At 37.9% G+C, this 21,851-nt stretch overlaps 1 protein-coding gene across 1 annotated transcript; it reads left to right on the forward strand.

Moving 5' to 3' along the window:
• On the forward strand, positions 528-1,789 carry LOC104707334. Its single transcript, XM_010423660.1, has one exon. The coding sequence runs from the start codon at positions 719-721 to the stop codon at positions 1,706-1,708; it is 990 nt and encodes a 329-aa protein (XP_010421962.1). The 5' UTR covers positions 528-718; the 3' UTR covers positions 1,709-1,789.

A 21,851-nucleotide genomic window follows, 5' to 3' on the forward strand; every position in this document is an offset into this window, starting at 1 on the left:
CAAAAAGAAAAAGAAAAAAATCCAATCGAAGGCTTTAGGTCCCAAATTTGATGACATAGAGGGGAAGCTACCTTTTTTTCTATAAAATTAATCATGTTAGAATAGATTATTGTTAGAATCTATTTTATAGAATAAATCTTAGCAAAAATCTATTTATTTTCTATAAAATTAAACATTTTTCAATAGACTTACTTAGATAAACCTTTAAAAAAAGAGCTTAACTACTAAAGAAAAAAGAAAAAAAAAATTGGGTCCTGAAGTCTTCGCTTGGACAGCTTTCTCATATGAATTAACTTTAAAATCCAAGAAAAATAAATTTTCTTTTATAAATCCTACATTATCTATCCAATATATAAATCCTAATATCACAAAATTTTAGTAGTAATTAATTAAAGTATATAATTTATGAACAAGCCCTTAGGCATATAATTAAAAGTTTTTCCACTATGTTAGAAACACTAAAAAATAAATTCATAATGAGAAAAGGATTGCAAAAAGTTGAACTGAATTCCAAAAAGGAACACTACATTACGATTCATCTAGAGAAAAAGGAAATAAACTAAACAAAATCCTAAAAGGACTATGATAGAATAGAAGCTCGTAATTTTATATAAATAGGACACATATACGTGACTTCTTTTTATCACCAACACATTCTCAGAGTTCAGATATCTCATCATATATTCTACATCTTCTTCCTATCCATACGATTCGAATCATGGCCACAAAGATGATCTTTGGTTTCGTGCTTGTGATCATGTTTCTCTTGGGTTCCAGCTCCGCTAAAACCTACAAAGTCGGAGGTTCCAATTATGGCTGGACGGTAAAGGACGACTCTTGGACTGAACATAAGGAATTCCACGTTGGAGATTCACTAGTTTTCGAATACGATCAGAACGTCAACGACGTCACTCAAGTATCCAACGCTTTAGAGTATGATTCATGTGATTCTTCTTCTCCTAAAGTTGTTTACAACACAGGACACGACGTCGTAACCTTCACGGAACCAGGACATCACTATTTCATCACCTCAAATCATAATCAATGCTTCTGGGGAATGAAACTCGATGTTCTTGTCGTCCATGACTCGTCACGTCCGACTCCTCTACCAACGCCACCACCATCTAGGAAGATCCATGGCCCATCAGGTCCGATTCCTTCACCACCACCACCGAGGGAGATCCATGATGAGCCGTCACATCCGGTTCCTCCACTACCACCACCGACGAGTATCCATGAGCCGTCACGTCCGAATCCTTCACCACCACCGAGCAAGATACTTCCTTCTGGAAGGATTTACGAAGTCGGTGACACAAGCGGATGGAGCGTATATAACAGTTTCTACTATTCCAAGTGGAGTGAAGATAAACAATTTCGTGTTGGAGATACTCTCTTATTCGAATACAACAAGCACATCAACGACGTTAGGGAAATCAGCGGTGAACTTGAGTTCGAATCCTGCAAACCAACTTCAACTGTAGCCGTGTACAAGACGGGGCACGATCTCGTTAAGCTCACGAAGCCAGGTGTGCATTATTTTGTAAGCTTAAAGACCAGTCTCTGTCAAGCTGGGATTAAACTTCGTGTCACGGTGCAACCATCAACCGAAGACGTTACGTTGCCGAGTGTTCCCAAGAAGAAGATGAAGTCGTCACCTATTGGCTTCTTCAACAGGTGGTGGTTACGCGTTTTTAGACCTCATCACTAATTAAGTAGTCAACCATTATGATTACATTAGTGTTATTGAGAGTTTTTTTTTTTTAGCTTTTTGGTTTTCTTTTTTTTTAGTTGTTTGTTTAGTGGCTGGAATACATTGTTTCATTTTAGATTTTGTCATATGTTTTTTCTTTAACTTTTCAACGTTTCTATTTACTTTTTGATCATGAGAATATGGCCATAAATTCATAAACATGAACACGTCGCATATGACATGTGACATGCTAATTTCAAAAAGAAAAAAAAAAAAGACATGTGACATGCTCACATGCCCATGTGTTAGATTCTGAACAGAAACTGAAACCCTAGTATAAACAATAGCTAGAACGAGAACTATCGTCTTGAAATTTAACCCCAAAGTAAAAAAAAAATTAGTGAAGAACCTGTAGTTTACTTGTCAGCCAAGTAAGTGCCCTTCGAATACCATTAAGCAGACAAAGAGAACGTGAAAGTTGTCCAAAAAAAAAAAAGAGAACGTGAAGTTAGAAATTAGAATAGTTCTTGACGTTTCACTTACACACCCTAAAAGTGAGTGTTTTAGACGTCTCTACGGAACTGTATATGCCTGACATGTTTTGATATTAGCCAATATTCCAAACTTGCCCGGCCGTGTTTAGCTAATATGACACTATGAAAACTTTCTCAAATTCTGTCAAAACAACAAATACTGAAGTGGAACTTAGATATAATGTCCAAACTTTCCCGTTTTAAAAAAAAAGTAGCATAAGTTATAATTGATCTCAAACCACGAAAGAATATATATAGTGAGTGCTTACAAGCACATGCATGCTTTACGGAAGTCGGAACTTAGATCCTTTACGAACCATAGCTTAATATATATCAATTGTAGATAGTGCTATGAACATGGAGGCGGATCTACGTGAGAATCTTTTTCAAAATTTACCCAGTAAAAATGTCCAAATGGTATCTTTATTTCAGTTAGTTAATGAAAATTTTATGTTACTTCAAGCCACCAGTTCGAGTCCGTGTACATGCTTATTATTTAGCAATATGCTTAACGTCTTAGATTAGCCACTTCACTTTAGCATGTTCCTTTTTATAATTTTGACTATTCGATGCATTTTTCTTCTATAAAATTATATATACTTTCAGTTCTATTTTTTTTTCTTGTATTTCTTTCTAGTTTAACTTTAACAAATTTAATTCATATTTTAATTGTTTAGTATACATATAACTTAACTAAAAATGTTAGTAAAACTACTAAATTAATAACATCAAACAATATTATCTCTTTTGTAGCTCATTTGTTATTTTTAGAGTTTAAATTTATTTGATATGGTTAGATAAGTGAATTTAAATGTAATACATATATTTATAGTTTATTGTGACTTAAGTTTGTAAATGTGTCTTTTTTAATTATTAAAATTATATATATCATATAATATAAGTAATTAAGTATAATTATAAACCAATAAAAGCAACACTTCAAAAATTTGGGTTCATTTTTAATTTCAAAATTTAAAATATGTTAAATGGAAGATATACTTTGATGCTGTCAAATTAGTATATATAATTTCTGTAACATTTATATAATAGAAATTTATTATTACTAATTATACTGTATGTGTTTGTGCCCCATACAAAATAGTCTTCTGCAGCCGCCACTGCCTATAGGCAACTACATGTATAAATTACTTGGCTTCTATTATTGAATATACACACTTTTGTACAATATTTCACGCTTCTCAAATCTCTACACTGATGAGTCTCCTCCTGCCATAAGCTAAGCCATTGTTACTACAGGTTCTTATATTTTTTCATACACTGCCATAACATCAGCCATATACATATGACAAAAGAGAAACATCACTGATCTTGGTATCATCTTTACTCTGCAGCTTGGAGAACAGATCCATTTGGAGAGCATATATTCACAGAAGGGTCACCTCGGAAGCTAGCTGATCCGTTCGACTATGGTGGAGGTCTTGTGAATCCTGAGAAAGCTGCAAATCTAGGTCTTGTATCTTGTTTATGACTTAGGAATCGAAGACTATGTACTCTATGTGCTCTGTCGGTTACATCGAGACATCAATCTCTCAGCTTGTTGGTAAAGGAACAGTCTGTTCAAATCCCAAACCATCTGTTCTTGATTTCAACTTACCTTCCCTCACAATTCCAAACCTCAATGATGAAGTTACTCTCACCAAAACCCTAACTAACGTTGGACCACTTGAGTCGGTTTATAACGTAACGGTAGAGCCACAATCGGACATCCAAGTTACTGTGACCCCGGAGACGCTAGTGTTCACCTCTACAATCAAACGAGCTTCTTTTAAAGTCAGAGTCTCGACCACACACAAAATCAACACAGGTTACTACTTTGGAAGCTTAACCTGGAGTGACTCTGCATAATGTCACTATTCCTTTGTCTGTGAGAATTGAACAAACAAAAACTAATCATTTGTATCTTGTTGTGGAGTTTGTACTAACCTAGATATTTATGGAAGCGAATGTGTTTTCATTTTACATCAAATTTGAGTTCAATATAAAAATTCAATAAAAAATGGAATTTATTGAAAAATATTCAATAAAAACTGGACCAAGCTATACACGTTTCTTTGGTTCAATAAAATATTTAATTTCCCATTTGTAACCATGTTCCATTTAAATATAACTGAGAAATTAATTGGGTTATGAAACTATGTCCCACATCGAAAGAAGCAAAAGACAACAGAGCTACATAATCCGAGTGGAGGCTTTAAGGGTAATGGTACGGTTATGTGGTATTAAGGAGTCAGGCTCGAGATTGATTGACCCGCCCAATTCAAGTTGATTTCTGGCAGTGCATTGTCTACGGTCTAGCTTTCCGAGTCCTATATGACTCCTTGATTGGATCACACAACTAGGCCATCACCTTTTTATTTTTTTCCCTAATTAGCTTCCTTGGAAAACAAGTAATCCCATACAGGGCCGGCTCAAAGAAACATGGGAACTTGTGCTCATTTTTAGATTTTAGCTTAGTTATAATTTTTTTTTTGAAACTGGACCCTTATTGTTTAAAGAAAATAGACTAAAAAAATAGAGGACCCTGTGCACTAGCGCTTACTGCACACCCTCTAAGCCGGGCCTGATCCCATATTATACTTTATATTCATTGCAGGAGAAGGAAGTCTTCTTCTGACTTGTATAGGTTTCATCTGTTTGGAGGATGAGATCCACGACGTGTTTGGGAGGTGGTATAGGCCACCTCCTGAATATACAAATCACCTACTTTTATTTCCATAATTTAAACTATTTAATTTATGTAACTTTGACTAATAACGGTGAAGTTTCTACTTTGCATATTCCTTATCCCCAAATGTTCAGAGGGTTCTTGGGCTTGCCTGGTTGTTCTTCCCAGCAAAACGGAACAGAGGCAAGAGTGTGAATCGGAGAAACAAACACACGTGGACTTGCAGGCGACGAAGTGTACAACAATGATCTCGACTTTGCAGCTAACACAAGTGCCAGCTACGCCTTCTCTTCTTCCTTTGCTTCTCTCATTTCTGTTTTTCTCTTCTATGTGTCTTTACTTGTTCTTCAGCTTAGAGTCTTTTAGGCTGTTTCTTTTTGAGGTAGTGGAAAGTGAAGAAATGATGAGAACATAACCGAAGTAAACCGGTGTCGATTAGGATAAGGGTAGAAACAATAAGATCACCATTGATGAGAACATAACCGAAGTAAATCGGTGTCGATTAGGATAAGGGTAGAAACAATGATAATATCATATGTGATCTTATTGTTATTAGGTTTTGGGTAGATTATGTTAAATATTTGATTCATATCTCCTATTTATAGCCACCCTTCACATGTATAAATGCTTCTACAATATTATGATAATGGATATGAAAAAAAATAGTTAAAGTCTTATGTTCTTATAAACTCTGATTGAGACCTTATCAATTGGTATCAGAGCCATCTCGCTTTTGATCCGGGCCACGTTGTGGTATCAAAAGCAACCTTCGATCCACCATCTATCTTGATTTTGATTTGGACCACTTTGTGGTATCAAAATCTATTTTTATCATATTTTTCGGTTTTGATCCGGACCCCTCTTTGTGGTATCAAAATCTTTATTTTTGGTTTTGAAAAAAAAAAAAACAAAAAGGTTGCAATGGTGGTTATAAATACAGCCATGGAAGATTAAGTTAACCTACACGAAGAGGTGAGAAAGATGATGCTATGTTGGGAGGATCGAACAGTTATTTGGAGTAAGAAGTTGGACATGATCAACATCAAGCCGCAAAACGAAGACGTCTACATAGCTCACAAAGTTAATCACGTCAACATGAAAAATCAGGGCAGAATGGACACACTTGTTGGGATAAGCTTGAAGAAAGCTTGAGCTAGAAGTTAGTCCTAAACTTACTATAATTGGGTTGTTAAGGAGATAAAGATCAAGTGTATTAGGAGATATCTAATATGTGTGATTCCTAGTAGGATTAGGATTAGCAAAGTCTTATATAAGGATGTGTTGAGATGTGACACAACTTATGAGGTTTGAGAGAGTTTGAGATTGACCAAAGTTTTGAGTTATTTTCTTTGGTATTAATAAAGAGAGGTGTTCTTTATTTTTGTTCTTAAACTATTTCTCAATCTATATTTGGTATCAGAGCTAAAACAGAGTTCATCATGTCCAAAGTCACCGTAGCTACACCACAGCCTAAAGAAGTAGGAGGAGGATCTCCGTTGATTGTCTGTCCGATGTTGACATCGACCAATTATACTGTATGGGCGATGAAGATGCGGATAGCCCTTCGAGTTCACAAAGTTTGGAACGCCATTAAAGTTGAAACCGACAAGGTTGATTCAGAGAAAAACGATATAGCTATGGCTTTATTGTTTCAGTCTATACCTGAAAGTCTAACACTGCAAGTTGGAGAACTAGATACAACAAAAAAGGTATGGGAAGTGATACGTTCTAGACACGTTGGAGCAGAGAGAGTTCGAGAAGCCAGACTTCAAACTCTAATGGTGGAGTTCGAGCGATTGAAGATGAAGGAATCAGAGAATATTGATGATTACTCGGGTAAACTAGCTACGATTTCATCAAAGTCAGCCGCTTTAGGAGTTAACATAGAGGAATCAAAGATTGTTAAGAAATTCCTTAACAACCTACCCCGAAGGAAATTTATTCACATAGTAGCTTCTCTTGAACAAGTTCTAGATTTGAATACCATCAGCTTTGAAGATATCGTTGGACGTTTAAAGGCTTACGAGGAGCGTATCCAAGAGGAAGAAGAAACTCAAGATGATCAGAGTAAGTTGATGTACGCTAACTCAGAGTCACAAGTGTATCAACACTACCGAGATTACAATGGTGAAACTGGAGGTTACAGAGGAAGAAGCCGCAGAGGTAAATCATTCTATAGAGGACGAGGACGAGGACGAGGTTGCTACGGAGGTAGAAACCTCTCACACATTACATGTTTTTGCTGTGACCAAACCGGTCACTTCGCTTCATAATGTCCAGATTGATTGTTGAAGCTGCTAGAAACAGAAGAAAACAATAATAAAGATACAGAGGATGCAGATGAGCTCTTGATGCATGAAGTGGTTTACTTGAATGAGAAATTGGTTGTACCAAGTAAATTTGAGACAGGTACAACTAGAAATAACATATGGTATCTCGACAATGGTAAGAGTAACCATATGGCTGGGGATAAGAGGTATTTTAGTAAGCTTGATGGTTCTGTAACTGGAAAAGTATGCTTTGGAGACGACTCGAGAGTTAATATCAAGGGGAAGGGAACCATTGCCTTTATTGATCAGAACCGAAAATCGAGAGTAATGACTGATGTTTACTACATCCTTGACCGGAAGAGCAATATCATAAGTCTCGGTCAGGCCACTGAAGCGGGTCTTGACATACGTTTAAGAGGGAATTATCTAACTATGAAGGATGAAGAAGGGAACTTACTCGTGAGAACAGAGAAGTCTAGAAACCGGTTGTATAAGGTCCAAATGCATGGGGTTGCAGGAGAATACTTGTCTGAATCTTTCGGAGATAAGCGAGCCAAATAGGTGGCATGCGAGGCTGGGACATATCAACTATGCCACCTTAACATCGATGTTGGGAAAAGGATTGGTTTTAGGAGCTCCAAAACTTGCTCACGAAAAAGAAGTATGCAGGTCGTGTTTGCTTGACAAACAAACAAGACGTGTGTTTCCTCAAGCAACCAATTTTAGAGCTAAAAGGAGACTAGAGCTTTTACATGGAGATCTCTGTGGTCCTATTACGCCAAGTACACCTGCTGGAAATAGATATGTTTTTATGATCATTGATGATTACTCTCGCTATATGTGGACTATGTTACTAAAGGAGAAGGGAGAAGCGTTTCATAAGTTCCAAAAATTTAAGGCTATGATTGAGAAAGAAGTTGCTGAGAAAATACAAACCTTTAGAACAGACAGAGGAGGAGAGTTTGTGTCTAATGAGTTTAATTCTTTCTGTAACAATGCTGGCATAAAGAGACATCTGACTGCACCATACACTCCACAACATAATGGAGTAGTGGACAGACGCAACATGACCTTGATGGAGATGACTAGAAGTATCTTGAGGCATATGAATATGCCGAACTATCTCTGGGGAGAAACTCTAAGACATTCGACTTACTTACTAAACAGAGTAGTAACAAGAGCTTTGAAGGATGTGACACCATACGAGTTCTTTCGGGAGAAGAGACCTACTGTGGAGCACATTAGGATTTTTGGGTGTATTGGTTATGCCAAGGTAGAGAAACCAAACTTGAGAAAGCTAGATGACAGAACAAGGGAACTCGTTCATTTAGGAACAGAACCGGGTTCCAAGGCATACAACTTGTTGGATCCTTTGTCAAAAAGAATCATAGTGAGCCGAGAGGTTTTATTCGATGAATCAAAAGGATGGAGTTGGTTGAAAAATATAGAAACAGAGAATGGTGATGGGAGTTTTAAGATTACCTTTGATGTTTTTAGGAATCACGGTCTTCGAGAGTATGATGACAACACTAGTGCTGATCAGGATATTGATGAGGAATCTTTCAGCGAGATCGAAGGTGATGAACATTCAGAGAGTTTGGTTGAAGCAACTCAGAAGGAAGAAACAAAGCATAAGTCGAATGAATCTGCAGTAGAAACTGGAAGTTTCTCTGCAGAATCACTATCTCCGGAGATACGAAGATCAACTCGACCAAGTGTTAAGCCTAAGTACTTAGAAAAATATATTTTGCTTGCAGAGGAAGAAGGTGAGTTTCTATTGCTTAGTATTAACAATGAGCCTAGAAATTTTGATGAAGCTAGAGTATCTAAGGAGTGGACTCGGGCATGTGAGGAGGAAATAGGCTCGATCGAGAAGCTCAGGACATGGGATCTAGTTGACCTGCCTATAGGAGCAAAACCAATTGGCTTAAAGTGGGTGTTTAAGTTGAAGAGAAATTCTGATGGCGGTATCAATAAATACAAAGCTCGACTAGTTGCTAAAGGTTATGTTCAGAAGTATGGTGTTGATTTCAAAAAAGTCTTTGAACCGGTTGCTAGGATAGAAACCATACGGCTACTCATTGATCTTGCGGCGTCTCATGGTTGGGAGATCCACCATCTTGATGTCAAAACTGCTTTTCTACACGGTGAGTAGACTGTGTATGTTTCTCAACCTGAGGGATTCGAACAAAAGGGACATGAAGGGAAAGTGTATAAGCTAAACAAAGCTTTGTATGGGTTGAGACAGGCGCCTAGAGCTTGGAATAACAAATTGAATCAAATTCTTCAGGAGTTGCGGTTCATTAAGTGCTCGAAGGAGCCATCTGTCTACAGGAAAAACATTGGGACTGATCTTCTAATTATTGGTGTGTATGTCGATGATCTGTTTATTACAGGAACAAGCTTGGTTGTTATTAACAAATTTAAGGAGGAATGTCTTCTAAATTTGAAATGAGTGACCTTGGAAAACTGACTTATTGCCTTGGTATGCAAGTGGAGCAACATCAAGGTGGTATCACATTGAGTCAAGCTCGTTACGCTCAGAGGATATTAGAAGAAACAGGAATGTCTAAGTGTAATTCGGTGCTTATACCAATGGAACCAAAGCTCAAATTGTCAAAGGCAGAGAAAGAGAAGGAGATCAATGCAACTACTTATAGGAAGAATGTTGGCTCTTTACGTTATCTGTTGCATACTAGACCGGATTTGTCTTATTGTGTTGGAATTCTTAGTCGTTATATGCAGAGTCCTAGGGAGTCTCATGGAGCAGCTATGAAGCAATGTTTAAGATATCTTTGAGGAACTACTACTCTTGGATTTTCTTATGAAAGAATGAAGGTGCCTCGTCTAATAGGGTACAACGACAGTAGTCATAACGTTGATGAAGATGATGGTAGGAGCACCTCGGGACATATATTTTATCTTGGAGAAGGTCCTATCACTTGGTGTCCGCAGAAACAGGATGTAGTGACTCTATCCTCTTGCGAAGCAGAGTTCATGGCTGGAACTGAAGCGGCAAAGCAAGCGGTGTGGTTGCAAGATTTGATGGTAGAGATCACCGGAGCTGCAGAAGAAAATGTTGTTATCCGGATCGATAACCAATCGGCAATTGCTCTCACCAAAAATCTTGTTTTCCATGGGAGAAGTAAACATATACATAGGCGTTATCACTTTATTAGAGAAAGGGTTAAGAGTGGCCAAATTGAGGTGGAACATGTTCCAGGAACTGAGCAAAGAGCAGACATACTCACCAAAACTTTAGACAAAGAACAAATTCAGATAAATGAGAAGACTCTTGGGTGTTCAAGATTTGACAGAAAATGCTTTCAAGCTTAAGGAGGAGATTGTTGGGATAAGCTTGAAGAAAGTTTGAGCTAGAAGTTAGTCCTAGTCTTACTATAATTGGGTTGTTAAGGAGATAAGGATCAAATGTATTAGGAGATATCTAATATGTGTGATTTCTAGTAGGATTAAGATTAGCAAAGTCTTATATAAAGATGTGTTGAGATGTGACACAACTTATGGGGTTTGAGAGAGTTTGAGAGAGACCAAAATTTTGAATTATTTTCTCTGGTATTAATAAAGAGAGGTGTTCTTTATTTTTGGTCTTAAACTATTTCTCAATCTATAACACTAGAGAAACGACCATTTGACCGTGGAAGACCTTGGTTGCTGAGGAGGCAAGTCTCTTCGTGGATAAGTGGATAACAAGACGATGCATAGAACTTTGAGGACAAAGTTCTTTTGGAGGGTGGAGTATTGATGAGAACATAACCGAAGTAAACCGGTGTCGATTAGGATAAGGGTAGAAACAATGAAAATATTATATGTGATCTTATTGTTATTAGGTTTTGGGCAGATTATGTTAAATATTTGATTCATGTATATCTCCTAATTTATAGTCACCCTTCACATGTATAAATACTTCTACAATATTATGATAATGAATATGAAGAAAAATAGTTAAAGTCTTATGTTCTTGTAAACTCTGATTGGGACCTTATTAAGAAAATATTAGACAATGCATTAAATATGTCGCAAATCATTTGAGATCGTTGATGATCCAACGGTGGATATTTTACTGTTGACTGCTAACATAGACAACCTTTCATATAAGTCAATACTCTTTGTTAGAGGAAATTGACAGACCCCGTCACCACCAAATCCCTCTCTCACCAACTAAACTGTTATTATCTGTTTTCTTAATTTTACTATTCAAAGAATAGATTGTCACTAAAGTTGAAACAGTGTCATTCTCTTATAAATTTTTTTACAATATGTTATTGTTCTAACTAATTAAAAAAGTGCACCACTATTAAATATTTACCCAACTGCTCAAAATTTGTCTATGATTCTCTTTTCTAGAGGTGTAACGTAACAGTACGAGAGTACAATAAGCAAAACTCGAAAATACCAAGCGCACCTAAACCATCTCTTGAGACTCTTCATGCAAAAGTCGCGTGCGACTGTTCTTTTAACAATCTCTTCTTTAATAATCATTTTGGTACGGATTTCGTAAAAAAGAGATCAGTGAAACAAAAACGCTGCGTTTTGCTTTTGGGGGTGATCACAAAAGCGATTTAGGGTTTTTTGTGTCTTGCACAAGGATTGATGCCGCCGGGGGCTTCTCCGCCGGAAGCAGCTGGAGATTTACAGGGGGGTGGCTCCCTGAAGTCTATGGATCTTGAGGAAGGTGAACTCCCACCGGTTGTGGGGATCGAACAGGGTTCTCCCTCTGTAGTGAAGAAGGGGAATGAAGTTGTTTCTGGCAGTCCTCTGAAGCGCTCTTGGGTTTCCATGATTAAAAATCCGGGAGACTTGTCAAAGGTTGATTTGGCTATTGAAGAGATTGATGGTATGCCTAGGTCTGGCTACCAAATAAGGTGTTTGACGAGGCTCATCCTCTATGGGAAGATTTCCTCGTCGGCAGATTTTTAGCTAAAGCTCCTTTTGTGGGAGGGATCCATACTTTGGTTAATAAAATCTGGACTCTTGGTGATAAGACCATTAAGATTGATGTTTTTGTAGTGGATAATACCACAGTGAGGTTTCAAATCAGGGATGAGCGTACGCGATCTCGTGTTTTGAAGAGAGGTATGTGGAATCTATGTGGTGTTCCAGTTGTTCTATCAAAGTGGAGTCCCATTGCAGAGTTGGAGCCTGAAGAGATTAAGACTGTTTCTATATGGGTTATAGTTAAGAATGTTCCTCCTAAATATTTCTCTTGGGAGGTGCTAAGTGCAATAACGAGCCCCCTCGGCACTCCAAAACAACTACATTCAGATACAAAGTCATGTAAGTCGTTCACTGAAGCTAAGGTTTTGGTGAAGGTGGATTTAACAAAGCGTTTACCAAACAAAATGTCTTTTAAATCGGAGAAAGGAGGTGATACTATTGTGGAGTTTGTTTATCCCTGGCTTCCAGCTAGGTGTACCCTATGCTCAAAATGGGGCCATTTGGAAGATACATGTACAACGAAGAAGGATCAGGGGGTTTCCTGTCCTAGTCAGCCTGCACTTGAACAGTCGGAAAAGAACAGTTGGGAAAAGGTTGTTTCAGGTTCAGGTGGGGTCAAGAGTTTAGGCATTGTTGAGTCTTCTGAGCTAAAACAAGGGGTAACAGAGGTTGTTGTTGATCAAGTTGCTGAGAATACTGCAGATATGGAGGGTGAAAAGGACCTTGGTTGGACAACTCCTACTAAAGGGTTGCGTAGCCCAGTGAAACAGGTTTCTAGTACAAAGGACATTTCGAATATGTCGAACTCTTTTTCTTGTTTGAGTGACAAAGGGGAACAAGGTGAGGCTTTGGATACAACAGTCGAGGAGAGTAGTGGTCCGACTACCGCTAACTCTGATCTGGTGAGTCTTCCTACTGATACTACGACTTCGGGGGCTGAAATGTTACTGGAAAAGCAGAACCAGGAGGGAGGCAATGCTCCTGAGCGTCAGGAGACGGGTCTATCTCTTAGACCTTCACTTCCTCGAGCCTCTAAATGGGTTCATAAATTTGTCTCTACTAGCAGTTCTCAGAGTTTTAGGGCTCAAGCTCCTAGTTCTCTGAAACCACGTCAAACCCCAAACCAACTCTGATGTCAGGGTTCTTTTGGAACATGCGAGGCTTTAACAAGAAGGAAAAGCAATGTGTTGTGAAAGAATGGATGGGACAGGGAAATTTTGATTTCGGCTGTCTGATTGAAACTAAGGTAAAGGAAAGACGTGCGGATAGAGTGGTGAGGTCTGTGTTTGCAGGCTGGTCTTTTCTATCAAACTACAACGAGCATCGGTTAGGGAAACTTTGGGTGGTTTGGAGGAACAATGTCAGGGTTACTCCGGTTTATCGATCTGCTCAGTTGATCACATGTTCTATCTACATTGAAGGGATGGAGGAGTTTTTTGTTTCTTTTATTTATGCTTCCAATTTGTCTGCTGAACGACAGGAATTGTGGACTGATCTCAGACACCATCAGGATTCTCCTTTGTTTCGGGACAAAGCTTGGCTTCTTTGTGGTGATTTCAATGAGATTTTAGATGGTGATGATCACTCTCTTAATGCTTCTGTCCCTTTCTGCACACTCGGGATGAGGGATTTTGAGGACTTTGCAAGATATTGTGATCTTTCTGACATGCATTATCATGGTCAGAGGTTCACATGGTGCAATAAGAGGCAGGACGGAGTTATCTGCAAAAAACTTGACAGAGTTCTCATGAATAAGCATTGGCTCCAACATTTTGCACATTCATATTCTGTCTTTGAGCCGGGAGGATCTTCAGACCACCTTCGCTGTCGGTTTTACCTCTCTGCAGTAGCTCCAAAAATCAAGAAACCCTTCAAGTTTATTAATGTCACCACGTCTCATCCAGATTTCACCAAGGAAGTGGATGAGCACTGGCAAACATCACCACCTCTGTTCCATTCTACATCTGCAATGTATAAGTTATCCAAGAAACTTAAAGGACTGAAACCCTCTCTGCGATCTCTAGGGAAGCGCATGGTTGGCTCAATCTCTGTTCGTACAAAAGCAGCGTATAAGACTCTGTGTGACTTGCAGTCTACAACGATGACGAACCCCTCCTCTCAAGCTGTTTGTGATGAGGCGGCTGCTTATGATAAGTGGAAGACACTATCTGATATCGAGGAACATTACTTGAAACAAAAAGCTAAGCTTCATTGGTTGAACATAGGTGATCAAAATAATAAAGCTTTCCATACTGCAGCTACTATACATGAGTCGTGTAATAGCATCAAGGAGATTCAATGTGATGATGGTAGGGTAGTCACCACACAGGATCAGCTCAAAATTGAAGCTGCAAACTACTTCCAAGGCTTTCTTAACTTGCGACCTTAAAATTACACCTCTTGGTCCCAAGAGGAGTTAGAAGATGTGTTGGATTTCAAATGTGCAGAGAGTGATCAGTGTTTGCTTACACATGAGGTCTCAAAGGAGGAGATTAGGAGGGTGTTATTTGCAATGCCTAGTTCGAAATCTTTGGGACTAGATGGGTTCACTGTGGAGTTTTTTAAGGCTTCATGGGGAACTATTGGTGATGATTTCGTGGTTGCTATTCAATCATTTTTCCGTACTGGTTTCTTGCCTAAAGGGGTTAACTCGACTATATTGGCTCTCATTCCCAAGACAAAGAAAGCAAGGCTCATGAAAGACTATCGTCCGATTTCCTGCTGTAATGTTCTCTATAAGGTCATCTCGAAGATCCTGGCTAATAGGCTCAAGATCATACTACCAAAGTTCATCTCACCTAATCAATCGGCCTTCGTCAAGGATCGATTGCTCATGGAAAATGTGCTTCTAGCCACAGAACTCATTAAAGACTATCACAAGGATACAGTTTCCCCTCGTTGTGCTTTAAAGATTGATATATCTAAAGCTTTCGAATCTGTTCAATGGAGTTTCTTACTCATCACTTTGAGAGCAATGGCTTTTCCTGAGCAGTACATTCTCTGGATCCAAACTTGTATCTCGACTGCATCTTTTTCTCTCCAAATTAACGGAGAACTGGCTGGTTACTTTGGTAGCTCTCGCGGTTTACGCCAAGGTTGCTCACTTAGTCCATATCTCTTTGTTATCTGCATGAATGTCTTATCCCGCAAGTTAGATGTGGTTGCGGTAAATAGAGTTTTTGGTTATCATCCCAAGTGTAAGCCGCTGAAACTCACTCACCTCTGTTTTGCTGATGACCTTATGGTGTTTGTGGATGGGTCCAAACAGTCGGTTTTAGGTGCTCAGCGGGTCTTCGATGAATTTTCGGTTCACTTAGGTTTGCACATTAGTATTGAAAAATCCACCATTTATACGGCTGGAATCCCCTCGACCATCAAAGAAGAGATCCTTCACCAGTTCCCATTCGCATGCGGTTCTCTCCCTGTTCGGTATCTTGGTCTACCACTTTTACCAAGAAGGATGACATCAGGGGACTATCTCCCTCTCATANCCAAGGATCGATTGCTCATGGAAAATGTGCTTCTATCCACATAACTCATTAAAGACTATCACAAGGATACAGTTTTCCCTCGTTGTGATTGAAAGATTGATATATCTAAAGCTTTGGACTCTGTTCAGTGGAGTTTCTTACTCACCACTTTGAGAGCAATGGCTTTTCCTGAGCAGTACATTCTCTGGATCCAAACTTGTATCTCGACTGCATCTTTTTCTGTCCAAGTTAACGGAGAACTGGCTGGTTACTTTGGTAGCTCTCGCGGTTTACGCCAAGGTTGCTCACTTAGTCCATATCTCTTTTTTATCTGCATGAATGTCTTATCCCGCAAGTTAGATGTGGTTGCAGTAAATAGAGTCTTTGGTTATCATCCCAAGTGTAAGCGGCTGAAGCTCACTCACCTCTGTTTTGCTGATGACCTCATGGTGTTTGTGGATGTGTCCAAACAGTCGATTTCAGGTGCTCTGTGGGTCTTCGATGAATTTGCAGTCCACTCAGGTTTGCACATTAGTATTGAAAAATCCACCATTTATACGGCTGGAATCCCCTCGACCATCAAAGCAGTGATCCTTCACCAGTTCCCATTCGCATGCGGTTCTCTCCCTGTTCGGTATCTTGGTCTACCACTTTTACCAAGAAGGATGACATCAGGGGACTATCTCCCTCTCATAGAAAAAATTCGATCACGGATTGCCTCGTGGACAGCTAGGCTGCTCTCATTTGCTGGTAGACTTCAGCTTATTGGATCAGTTCTATTCAGTCTAACAAATTTCTGGATATCAGCGTTTAGGCTCCCTAAATCCTGCATTCAGGAGATTGATCGCCTATGTTCTGCTTTTTTGTGGTCCGGCCCTTCTTTGTACGCAAAGAAAACCAAAGTGGCTTGGTCTGATGTTTGTATGCCAAAGAGTGAAGGAGGTTTGGGGCTAAGATCAATCGCGGAAGCAAATAAAGTTAGCATGCTAAAACTTATCTGAAAATTTTCTTCGGCTAGAGGCTCTTTATGGGTTGATTGGGTGAAGAGATCTCTTATTCGCAGTGGTTCTTTCTGGGCAGAAAAGGATACCACAACTTGTGGATCATGGATCTGGCGAAAGCTTTTGAAATACAGAAGCCTAGCAAAACAGTTTATTAAGATGGAAGTGCATAATGGTGAATCAACCTCTTTTTGGTTTGATAACTGGTGTTCACTGGGATGTTTATATGATGTTTTGGGGGAAAGGGGTGTTATTGATCTCGGAATCCCAAAGACAAGAACCATCACTGATGTTCTGACTAGGCAGCAGTGGCGGCGACATAGGCTCCCCTTACTCAATATTGTCGAGGATGAGATACAAAAACTGCAGGTTCATCCCTCTCGTGAGGCACAAGACATACCACTATGGAAAGGGAAAAATGACTGTTACCGGAACAGCTTCTCTACCAAGGAAACTTGGTCACATATCCATGTTTCTCACCCACACCTGGCCGAATACAGAGTGATATGGTTTTCACAAGCCACTCCTAAGTATGCCCTTTCTCAATTGGTTGGTCTTTAAAAACAGAGTCGCAACAGGGGACAAGCTGCAGCAATGGTCTCCACAGGCTAACGCAAGCTGTATTCTCTGCAACCACCCGTTAGAGACAAGGGACCACCTATTCTTTCAATGTTCTTATTCATAGTTGGTGTGGGAAGGGCTAGTGAAGAAGCTCCTCGCAGACAAGTACACAAGTCACTGGCAAGAAGTCCTTTCTCTTCTCGCGGGTAATGCTCTTTACAAAACTTTACGATTCATCTTGGGTTATGCTTTTCAAACTACCATTTACTTCCTTTGGAGAGAAAGGAATGGACGACGACACGATGAACACCCAATGACAGCAGAGAACCTGATTAAGCAGATCGACAAGTATGTCCGCAACCGTCTAAGCACACTTCAAGGAGGTCATAGCACATCCATTCAAGTTTGGTTTGAAGCAAGATTTTACTGAATGTTTTATTTTCAAACTGTTCTAAAGTATATTACCACATAATTTTTGTAAAACGTTTATTTTTCTTTTGAATATAATTTAACATTAAATTCAAAAAAAAATAATCATTTTGGTACTCATGCTATTGATCACAAACTGCTTGAGCGCTTGTGATATACTCTACTACATTCAAGAAAAATTTGTATACGTTTAAGGAATTATGTAGCTGGCGTGAAAATAATTTGCCAACAAATGACTTTATTATTATTAAAGAGTTAAAAAAGAAAGCCCAAGTGAAGCAAGCTGATCCATTCGACTACGGTGGAGGCCTTGTCAATCCAGAGAAAGCTACAAAACCTGGTCTTCTATATGACTTGGGGCTCGAAGACTATGTAGTCTACATGTCCTCTGTTGGCTACAACGAGACATCAATCTCTCAGCTTGTCGGTAAAGGAACAGTCTGTTCAAATCCCAAACCATCTGTTCTTGATTTCAACTTACCTTCTATCACAATCCCCAACCTCAAAGATGAAGTTACTCTCACCAGAACCCTCACTAACGTTGGACCACTTGAGTCGGTCTATAAAGTAACGGTAGAGCCGCCATTGAGCATCCAAGTAACTGTGATCCCGGAGATGTTAGTGTTCAACTCTACTACCAAATGGGCTTCCTTTAACACAGGTTACTACTTTGGAAACTTGACTTGGAATGGCTCTCTGCATAATATAACCATTCCTTTGTCTGTGCGAACGCAAATTCTGCCTTACTAGTACGATGAGAATTAAACAAACAAAAAACATAACACTAACCATTTGTATCTTGTTATGGAGTTTGTGAATGTGATATAATTTTATATCAGATTTGAGCGGACAAAATTCAATAAAAACTGGAAGCTACACATTTTCTTTGGTTCATTATAAAATTTAGAAGTACATTTAGGCCATGAATGATTTACAAGTTTTTAAGTAGTTTTTGAATTCTAGTTTCTAGTTTTTAGATTTTAGATTTTGGTTTATAGTTTTTAGATTTTATGTTAAAAATTTATTAAAAAAAGAAAAATAGAAAAAAGAATTCAAATGACGCTTAAAAATGAAAAACTAGTAAAACATAGATTTTGGTTTTTCTTTGAAAATTACCAAAAACCAACAAAATCTGGATTCCCTAATTTTTAGGAAATCCAATTTTTGCAAAATCTTGATTGGCTTTAAAATAGATTTTTAAAAAATCTAAAACCAAAAACACTTTTAAAATCTACAGCCATTCAAGGCCTTAATATAAAACTTGTGATTTTCAATTGATAATTATTTTGTATTCGTCAATCGTTCCCAAATAAATATAATACATTAAGAAAGGGGAAATTAATAGGGTTAATTAATAAAAACTTATATACATGTCCCACATCGAAAGAAGCAAAAGACGACACAGCTACATATATACAGAGAAGAGGCATCATCTGTCGCCGAGCTTGGTAACGTGAGCTTGTAATCCTAGTGGAGGCTAAAAGGGTAATGGTACGGTTATGTGGTATTAAGGGGTCGGGCTCGGGATTGATTGGTCCGCCCAATTCAAGTTGGTTTCTGGCAGTGGATTGTTTACGGTATATCTTTCCGAGTCCTATGTGACTTCTTGAATTCATCACTACTAGGCCATTACCTTTTTATTTTTATAAAATTTAGTATTGAAAATCATTGTAAAACTTTTCAAAACAAAATGAATATATTTTTTAAATATAATTCTAGTAGGATTCAGCTTAAACAATAACTCTTGTATTGCGCTTTCAGCTTCCTAGTATACACATATGACATATGTGATATGTATCATTATATTTCTTTGATTGTATTAAAGAAAAAAAGGAGATATAGTCAGGTGTCATATATTTTAAATAATATTACCAGAATCATACAAATTTTTTTTTATTACTATAATATTTTAGATCTATTTTCTATACTCAGCGTATTCTTGTTGCACGTTATAGGATATCATTGCCAAGTCAGATAAATCGCGTCGTCACGTCAGAAATTGCTGGCGTGTATTGAATAACTCAGCCGTAAAACGCTATAGCGGTAATGACGACTGAGTTACGGTATGTTGTGGCTGAGTTATGAGCGGACGGTTGACTTACGAGCATAACTCAACCTGTAGTTATGATTGACTTAATGAATTCTGTCTGAGTTATGAGAAAATGACTGAGTTACCCAATTGTTGAGTTGTCAAAAATTTGGCTGAGTTAATACTTCGACACGTCTGAATTAACTTTCTCCGGCAGGATGAGTTATTAACAACGGCTTACATATAATATGTCATGACGGCTGAGCTATGATTAAATACTATGACTCAGCCGTCATTGGATGACTTATCGGAAAACTCATCCATTTTACGGCTGATTTAGTAACAAAAGATTAATTACTAGAATATCCTTCAGTTACGGGCCTTACAGCCGACTTATTAAACAGCCGAGTTCCATATTTTTCAGTTGATTTATGACATTAATCGGCTGGATTTGGCAGCCATTTTTTTTAATTACTATAATAGTATTCATGTTGCGACTGAGTTATAATTTTGTTTGATGTCTGATTTAATTAGGCTGATTTACATGTTCGTTTGGTGGCTGACTTGCCACTTTGGATGCATCATTCCATGTCATCATTTTCTAAGGAAATACGAAACGTCTTTTTTTCGACTGTTGTTCTTCATTTGGTTCAAAAGTGAATGATTTATATGTTTTTCACCTAGTTCTTCAAATCAACAGAGATATCCATAACTTCATTTTCCTTATTCTTCTTCATTTTCGTTCATGGATCCAATTCTGATAATTGTTATTTCCAGTAATTAGGTAAAGAAACACAAATATATATTTAACACCGGCGATAAATGGTGTAGAGTTGTGCATATAGATGCGGAAACAACGCACGACAAGCTTGTGAAGTTGGTTCTTGATGACTACGGATTGAATGCATTGAGCCATCAGCTAAAGCTGAGCTACATGTTCTCGAACAAGGTTTGTATTGGCTGAGTTATTTACATACAGCCGAGTAGTAATATAACTCAGCTGTCATATGAATCTACGAGACCTTTTGTTTTCCCTTAAAGTATTATAACTCAGCCGTCAAGTAATAAAATTCAGCCATTTACTTCCAGTTTATTTCTTGTTATAAGTCAAGCACAAAAATTCGGCCATTTACTTCTAGTTTATTTTTTGTTATAAGTCCGTCATGAAGCATTGTAACTCAGTCGTTATATGAATCTACGAGATCTTTCGTTTTCTTTTAAGTATTATAATTCAGCCATGAAGTAATATAAATCTGTCGTGTACTTTCATTTTATTTCTTGTTACGAGACTTTTCGTTTTTTCGTTCAGTGTTATAACTTAGTACTAGAATTCAGCTGTTTACTTTCAGTTTATTTCTTATTATAAGTCAGCCACAAAGCATTATAACTCATCCGTCTTATGAATCTATGAGACTTTTTGTTTTTCCTTGAGTATTATAACTCAATCGTCAAGTGATAAGATGCAATCGTTTACTTTCACTTTATTTTTTTTGTTATAAGTCAGTCACGAATCATTATAACTCAGCCGTCGTATGAAGTGGAATAGTTTACTGATGTGTATTTATTTTTAAATTAAAAATGAAAATTTAATCCAATAATTATAAGTACAGTCATAACACTAAATATGAATAATTTTTAGAAAATTATAATATATACAAGTAATATTTACTTTGTGAGTAATTTTTTCCAAAAAAAACTAGTTAATTATTTTCTTCTAAACGTGTACATATACTTTTCCTCGTCATAAGGCCAAACCCTGCTTCTAACTAAAATAACTTAACAACGTTAAATAATAGCAAGGAAATAAAACACATGTGTGCAAAAGAGCGTCGACCTGAGTCTAAGAGATCTGACAAATAACAAAAAAAGTTGCTAACTTTGCTTACATAACATCATCATCTCAATTTATACATATTCCTTTCCGTGATCAAGTTTTAGTCTCTTGTTTACTCATGTTGCAATGTTTCCCTTCTCCTATCTCCAAAGCTTTCATCTATCTCTCCCTCTCTCTCTCTCTATATATATATATAGATTCCTAGATCATGTATATACAGATTCAATCTAGTAACTCTATGTTCCTTTCCAAAATCTTTGATTGTTGTCGTAGATGTCTTCCTTGATAGTGAAAAGTCTCGGGTCCATTGTCTCTATCATTACAAGAATCTTCTCCTTCCGAAGACGCCGTCATGTGTCTAATCCAAGAACCACCACGCATATAAGCTACTT

Source organism: Camelina sativa, chromosome 8 (genome assembly GCF_000633955.1).
Source record: "Camelina sativa cultivar DH55 chromosome 8, Cs, whole genome shotgun sequence".
NCBI lineage: Eukaryota > Viridiplantae > Streptophyta > Magnoliopsida > Brassicales > Brassicaceae > Camelina > Camelina sativa.